The sequence below is a fragment of the Conger conger genome, chromosome 10, assembly GCF_963514075.1.
Source record: "Conger conger chromosome 10, fConCon1.1, whole genome shotgun sequence".
NCBI classification, from domain to species: Eukaryota; Metazoa; Chordata; class Actinopteri; order Anguilliformes; family Congridae; genus Conger; species Conger conger.
The window spans coordinates 50,205,733-50,213,676 of record NC_083769.1 but is presented as its reverse complement, the minus strand read 5'-3'; the positions used below and the strand labels follow the sequence as shown (position 1 = coordinate 50,213,676).

The 7,944-nt window shown below is 50.7% G+C and overlaps 1 protein-coding gene across 1 annotated transcript in view; it reads right to left on the bottom strand.

The window, feature by feature from the left end:
* The window catches only part of si:dkey-11f4.7 (piezo-type mechanosensitive ion channel component 2), a 59,744-nt gene that overhangs the window by 22,645 nt on the left and 29,155 nt on the right, over positions 1–7,944 (bottom strand). Inside the window, exons 24-32 of the mRNA XM_061259165.1 lie at positions 7,340–7,540; positions 6,438–6,642; positions 5,142–5,243; positions 4,413–4,578; positions 3,199–3,442; positions 2,544–2,640; positions 1,842–2,001; positions 1,576–1,665; positions 968–1,047 (exon numbers count right to left, since the gene is read on the bottom strand). Coding sequence (XP_061115149.1) covers positions 968–1,047; positions 1,576–1,665; positions 1,842–2,001; positions 2,544–2,640; positions 3,199–3,442; positions 4,413–4,578; positions 5,142–5,243; positions 6,438–6,642; positions 7,340–7,540 — 1,345 coding nt within the window. The remainder of the gene's footprint in view (positions 1–967; positions 1,048–1,575; positions 1,666–1,841; positions 2,002–2,543; positions 2,641–3,198; positions 3,443–4,412; positions 4,579–5,141; positions 5,244–6,437; positions 6,643–7,339; positions 7,541–7,944) is intronic.

Here is a 7,944-nt window from a genome sequence, read left to right as displayed (position 1 = left end):
CACACACCAAGCACACACACCTCAGAACACGCAAGCACACGCCTCAGAACACGCCAATCACACAACTCAAAAACGGCGATTTCACAGAATCACGCCACTCAAAACACGGCAATTACACATAATCACACACCTCAACACATGGCAATCACATATCTCAACTTTAACCAGGTACAACGCAGGTGAACATATGCCTTCCAACAGCACTGTTAAGAAGGGCTTACGCTTTTTGTCATGAATGAAGTAGAGGGCTTTGTGTCGATTGGTCTACACCAGGGATCATCAAATCTGGCCCTCGGATCCAAACCCAGCCCTGGTTTTCTTTTTTCCTGGGTACTTAACTGGACAACTGGTGCTAATGATTAGCCAGATTCTTCACACCTGTCTCCCCGGTAAAGGGAGGGTGGAAAGCCAGTTGTTGGAGGACGATGATCTGATGATCGCTGGTCTATGCAAACGTGTTGCTCAGGGATAAACATCCATGATGGCGCTACCTACTGGTGCCAAACAGGAAATTAAGTAGGAGTGTGAAAATTGTGGTAATTGTTTACTAGTTATTATGAAGCCAGCAAGCAAGCCAATACTCAATACTATTACCCAGCAGTGGGTGCTGTTTCATACGCTAGTCAGGGCTGTCAGTTTTCAGTTTGTTTCACGCTTCTGTTAATAATTGAAATCACTAACTGGCTAAAGAGTTCCCACACTTTACTTTCAGTACATAATCTGCCTGCTGATTGGATTGAAACACAGATACTGCAGCCCTCCAGGACGTGGGTTTTGACAACCCCGCACTAGAGCCTTTGTCATAATTGGACAAAGCCCTTCCCAGGCCAGTGTGGGGCGGGACCGCACCCGCATGGTCAGGCTCCGCCCACTCGTGTGCGGACGCCCCAGAGCTCCCAGCACAAGGCAGCGGTTCCTCCCGGCGACTCCCAGCGTGCATCTCCCCTCTCCGGGGGCGGGAAGGTACCTTTCAGCTCTGCATCTTTCAGCGTGGCCTGGCCTCCTTTTCCCGGAAGATTCTTCTCTTTGGACTTAATTTTCTCCATCCTGGAACAGAGCAGACACTGTCAGATATGAGCCCCAGCCCAGACTGAGCTTTCTGAAACGCACGCCCAGTTTTATAGTTCAGGTATGTTTTATACGCTGTAGCTGCTGTTGTACAGGCCTGTCGGAGGCAGACATTCCCAGGGGAAGCTGCCTATATTTCATGGGGTTCTGCTTTCTGTTTTGCACCAGCCTGTTGGACTGTTGGCTGTCCGTATAGCTTCTGTGAATAAAGCACTTTTTTCTGGCTCAAACTTGGCTTTACGGTGGAGCCAGAACACATTGGGGCCTCGTTGAGGATTCGTTACGTCCCAAAAGTCCCGAGTTACGGTAACTGGGGACTGCGATGGACAGTAACACGGCCATAACCACAGGAAATCTCATTAAGATGAACCTGAGCAAAACCCCAAATTGTAGCATGACTGAGAACAGGCTTTTGAGGCGAGCACACGGCTACAACACGCGTGTCTTACTGCTTCTTCAGGGCCTCCAAACACGTAAAGAAACACGGCTACAACACGCGTGACTTACTGCTTCTTCAGGGTCTCCACGGACTTCTTCTCCATCTCCAGCCGGGCTGACACACTCTTCTTCAGTTTGGCTTCAAACAGCTCCGCACCTCTGAGAGAGGGAGAAGGGGACGGGGCGGGAGAGAGAGGGAGCCACACTGTCACACCATCTCTCCACCAGGGGGCAGTCACATCACACTACCTCACTAAAAGGCCATTTCAGCATGGGGAGGAAAAATTTTTTGTGTGTGTGATAAAAGAAGGGTTCTCATTGGCTGTCTCGCTCACCTGGAGGCTAGGATCTTGGCGGCTTTGAGGTCCGACACCACGTAGAGGAAGTAGTAGCTGAGGAAGACTCTGCGCTGCGCCAGGAGGAAGGTGAAGCAGATGGCGTCCCAGACGATCCCCGCCTCGCCCATGGGCAGCTCACACTTGTCATTGGGGGGCGCTGTGGAGCAGACGTGGGATCGAGGGCGCGTTCATGACCGCCCGAAAAGGCCCCGACGTCCGAGTAGGAACTATCCTATCAAACTATAAACTATATCCTATATATATATGTATATATATATATCCTACAAACGTTCATCATTCTAAATGTTGACGTGTGAATGTGGAGTCAGAATCTCGGGCGCCTCTGGACTGCTCTGAGTTTGCGAGATCACGCCACCACCGCACTGCTGAACAAACCCTCAAAGCTGAACGTGACATCCATTATCCTGAACATGCCTGACCGTGGCCGAGTGCCGGAAACTACGTCAGCCTTTCACCTGAGTTCCAACCTTCCGACACAAGCACTGAACGCAGCATAGACCCCCAGTGACGCTACACCTCTCTGTGAACCTTCCTCCTCCCTCCCTACACTACAGAGCTGGCAGGAATGGTGACTCTGTGCCTAATCTCATGGGTCACAGGGGATCCCAGGAGAAGGTACGGTGAGCCTGCGGCTAATCTCAGAGGGGATTCCAGGAGATGAGCAGAAATATCACTTACGGAGATCATATCCTTTGATAGTGCAAAACATGCTGAAAGTCTGTATCAACCAGCAGCCGTTCTTCAACAGGCTGTCAAGATACGCACAGGATCCCAGCTGTGAACACACACACACACAGACACACAAGTACATGAGTGTACCACACACAAACACATTCATGAAATCATATCTTTCACAGTCCAGATCCATTTGAACGGATTTATTACAAAGGTCAACAGCTTTCTGTGGTTCAGGAGCAGGTTCACTGCATGTGTACAGTCCAGCTTATCATCCACCTGCACAGCCCACCCAGAATAGAACTGGTCTGGGTGTTGGTAGAGAGAGGGTCTGGGTGTTGGTAGAGAGAGGGTCTGGGTGTTGGTAGAGAGAGGGTCTGGGTGTTGGTAGAGAGAGGGTCTGGGTGTTGGTAGAGAGAGGGTCTGGGTGTTGGTAGAGAGAGGGTCTAGGTGTTGGCATAGAGAGGTCGCACAGCTGGGCGGATGCTCAAACATGTTAAAACGGTTGACAGCAATGTTACAGGTTGTTTTTATTGTTTTTGTTGTTTGTAAAAAAATAAAAAAAAAAGCTTTGGCAATACTAAAACGTAAAATGTTTTTGTCTTGCCAATAAAGCACCATCGAATTGAATTGAACTGAATTGAGTTGCATTGCTCACAGACAGCAGGTTCTTCAGGGCGATGACGACGCAGGTGTAGGCGATCAGCCAGTCCCAGAGGCGCAGGACGTAGCACACGGGCTGCATCAGCAGGTTCCCGCCCGACAGCATGAAGTAGAAGCAGGCCACCAGGTAGCCCATGCAGAAGACGTTGATGCGCGTGGTCCCCGTGATGAAGATCAGACACAGCACCAGCCAGAACAGGTAGCTGAACACAAACACCTTCACCATGTCCAGGTAAGACCTGACGAGGAACACAAACGTCCAGGTAAGACCTAACCAGGAACACAAACACCTTCAGCAGGTCCAGGTAAGACCTAACGAACACAAACACCTTCAGCATGTCCAGGTAAGACCTGACGAGGAACACAAACGTCCAGGTAAGACCTAACGAGGAACACGAACACCTTCAGCAGGTCCAGGTAAGACCTAACCAACACAAACACCTTCAGCATGTCCAGGTAAGACCTAACGAGGAACACAAACACCTTCAGCATGTCCAGGTAAGACCTGACGAGGAACACAAACGTCCAGGTAAGACCTAACGAGGAACACAAACACCTTCAGCATGTCCAGGTAAGACCTAACGAGGAACACAAACACCTTCAGCATGTCCAGGTAAGACCTAATGAACACAAACACCTTCACCATGTCCAGGTAAGACCTGACAGACACATCACACCTGTTCACCTCGTTCAGGTAAAACCTGAGAGGATATGCATTACATCTGACAAAGGCCCCGCCCCCATAAACACTACAGCCATGAATAATATTAGAGGCCAACAGCCTAGCAAAGGGATAATAGCTGTGCATCAAAAGCAACTCAAATAAGGCACTTGAAAGTAAATATGGTATTGAAAACTGAATAATGTATTTAAAGTAAATAATGTACTACTAAATAACGGATCACTAGTAAATCATTTAAAACTAAAGTAAATAATGTATTTATAACTAGATGTCATTTATTGCTTGGCAGCTAAAAAAAATCAGGTTCATTGATTATTCATCAGTGCATGGGATGGACTCCAGTGTGTCGGGCTGTTGCAGAAGCAGGAGAGCGTGTGATTGGTCAGACAGGGCTGTTGCAGAAGCAGGAGAGCGTGTGATTGGTCAGACAGGGCTGTTGCAGAAGCAGGAGCGCGTGTGATTGGTCAGACAGGGCTGTTGCAGACGCAGGAGAGCGTGTGATTGGTCAGACAGGGCTGACCCCTGACCTGCAGTGCAGGAAGTTGTTGACGGGGATGAACTGGCTGAGGCTGCCGCAGTCCAGGGTCCGGCTGATCTCCACGTTGTCGCCGGCGAGCACGCGCACGGCCGCACGGTTCTCGTCCTGGAACACCTGCCACTGCAGAGAGCAGCACAGCAGCAGGAAGTGGTCGTCTGCCAGAGGGGGGACAGGACACTACATTACATGACTGGCATTTGGCAGACGCTCTTATCCAGAGCGACGTACAGTTGATTTGACGAAGCAGGAGACAGTCCTCCCCTGGAGCAATGCAGGGTTAAGGGCCTTGCTCAAGGGCCCAACGGCTGTGCGGATCTTATTGTAGCTACACCGGGGATCGAACCACCGACCTTGCGGGTCCCAGTCATTTAGCTTAACCACTACGCTACAGGCCACCCCCGGGGAGGCTGGGTTTACTGTTGGGGGGGCGGGGTTTACAGCTAGCCCCTGAGTGGGGAGGAGGGGTTTAGTGCTGGCCAGTAGCACAGATTGTCTAGACTAACCACTAGAGGGTAAACTCTGTTCTATTAACATTGATTGCAGACTCCAGACTCTACTGAGCATGTGCAGACTGCAGACTCTACGGAGCATGTGCAGGCTCCAGACTCTACGGAGCATGTGCGGACTGCAGACTCTACTGAGCATGTGCGGACTGCAGACTCCACTGAGCATGTGCGGACTGCAGACTCCACTGAGCATGTGCGGACTGCAGACTCACAGATGATGAAGATGGGGTTGGGCCTCATGGCAAAGTCAGGCAGGTAGAGCCACTTAATGAGGTTAGAGGTGAGGGGCTGGCTGGACGCTCTCCACGGATAGTCTACAGGAAGAGAGAGGGAGAAAGAGAGCATGTTCACAACTAGCTAACAAAATAGCTGGCTCTTACCATGGCACTGAGCTGGCTCTTACTGTGGCACTGAGCTGGCTCTTACCATGACACTGAGCTGCTCTTACTGTGGCACTGAGCTGGCTCTTACTGTGACACTGAGCTGCTCTTACTGTGGCACTGAGCTGCTCTTACTGTGGCACTGAGCTGCTCTTACTGTGGCACTGAGCTGGCTCTTACTGTGACACTGAGCTGGCTCTTACTGTGACACTGAGCTGGCTCTTACTGTGGCACTGAGCTGCTCTTACTGTGGCACTGAGCTGGCTCTTACTGTGACACTGAGCTGGCTCTTACTGTGGCACTGAGCTGCTCTTACTGTGGCACTGAGCTGCTCTTACTGTGACACTGAGCTGGCTCTTACTGTAGCACTGAGCTGCTCTTACTGTGGCACTGAGCTGCTCTTACCGTGGCACTGAGCTGGCTCTTACCGTGGCACTGAGCTGGCTCTTACTGTGGCACTGAGCTGGCTCTTACTGTAGCACTGAGCTGCTCTTACTGAGACACTGAGCTGGCTCTTACCGTGGCACTGAGCTGGCTCTTACTGTGACACTGAGCTGGCTCTTACTGTGACACTGAGCTGGCTCTTACTGTGGCACTGAGCTGGCTCTTACTGTGGCACTGAGCTGGCTCTTACTGTGACACTGAGCTGGCTCTTACTGTGACACTGAGCTGGCTCTTACTGTAGCACTGAGCTGCTCTTACTGTAGCACTGAGCTGGCTCTTACTGTAGCACTGAGCTGCTCTTACTGTAGCACTGAGCTGCTCTTACTGTGGCACTGAGCTGGCTCTTACTGTGACACTGAGCTGCTCTTACTATGACACTGAGCTGCTCTTACCATGACACTGAGCTGGCTCTTACTGTAGCACAGAGCTGGCTCTTACCGTGGCACAGAGCTGCTCTTACTGTGGCACTGAGCTGCTCTTACTGTGGCACTGAGCTGCTCTTACTGTGGCACAGAGCTGCTCTTACTGTGACACTGAGCTGGCTCTTACTGTAGCACAGAGCTGGCTCTTACTGTGGCACAGAGCTGCTCTTACTGTGGCACTGAGCTGCTCTTACTGTGGCACTGAGCTGGCTCTTACTGTAGCACAGAGCTGCTCTTACTGTAGCACTGAGCTGGCTCTTACCGTGGCACAGAGCAGGTGGGACTCCGATGCAGAGAAGGTACTGGAACACCATCAGGCTGGCGGTGAAGATGCAGTATTTGGGCCACACCTCACCGATGGACTTCCTGCGGCGACGGGAGATGACGGCGATCAGGGCGCAGGAGTGCAGCAGGGCGTACACGTCCATCCGCTGGCCAATCACATTCACCGCCACCACCAAGCACATCTGCGGGAGCCAATGAGAGCGTCGCAGCAACAACACACCTGAGAGAGTCAGCCAATGAGCAGCCTGTGCCAACAACACACCTGAGAGAGTCATCCAATGACACCGGCACGCAAATAACACACCTGAGAGAGTCAGCCAATGAGCACGCTGTAAACAAATTATTCAACAAATTTTCTTTGTGTTGTATGGTTTCTAGTTTCATTCTGGGATGTTTGCTTTTCCAACTAAAACTTGACATTAGAGTATGAACTTTGGTCCAATAACTATCTGGTGGGGGAAGCTGAATCATAGTGGCGAAGAAATGCATACATGGAAGAATGCCAATTTTAATAATGCAGACTCCAGCCTGTATTAGTAATGAATATGAATATCAGGTCCCAAACGCGTGTGTTCCAAAACCCCAAGAGAGACCCCCACTCCAGCCAACCAGAAGCCTTCTCTGCGTCAGGTGACAACACTGCCTGTGCCAGAAAATAATAGAAATATCGCACCAACGTCTCAAACCTGAAAGACAGGATTTAATTTGGACTGTCTGTGTCCAGCCGGTTATAATGCCACGTGTGTTACTACGCTGATGACACGGCACTTGTACACAGAGCTAAACTGTGAGGACAAATCCCAATTCTGCTCCTCCCTGGAAGTACAGGGGGGGGAGGCGAGTGGAGGAGAAGAGGATGTGAGGTTTGGAGAATCTCACCTCCAGGCCGAACTTGTAGAAGAAGTAGTTGCAGAAGTACTTGATGCAGGGCAGCAGGCCCAGGTCCAGGTGCTGGCGGGTGGTGCTGTGGAAGATGGTGCTGATCAGCGGGGTCTTCAGCCCGTTCCGGCGCCGGTAGTACAGCTGGTGTCTGTGCACCGTCACCTCGAACACCAACAGACCCAGAACCGCCAGGTGGTTCTGCCGGGCCAGCCAAAGAGCCACAGACGGGTTAGAACATGACGGAGCTACAGACCGGCTGACAATTAAAGGCCCACATGCATAGCTTTTTATATTATCCTGGAGCTTTAGATTTGTGTTCAAGTTACACAAATTCAAGTAAATTACTGATTCAGGTGAAACAACTGCAATTTTGGTGAAAGTATGCACATGTCAGGAGGATTTAACTGCTATTTTTAGGTAAAATAATTTCTCACGTGACATGTATGTATGTTTTTGTATAATTAACCATAATCTAACACAGAGAGCAGGGCTCTGGGGGCAGGGTTAGCGACTTTTCAAAAAACCTGCTCACTGCACTTTTGTGGCACGGTAACGCACCCTCAGACAGGTCTTATTCTGTGGTTTTTGGGGCACGGTAACGC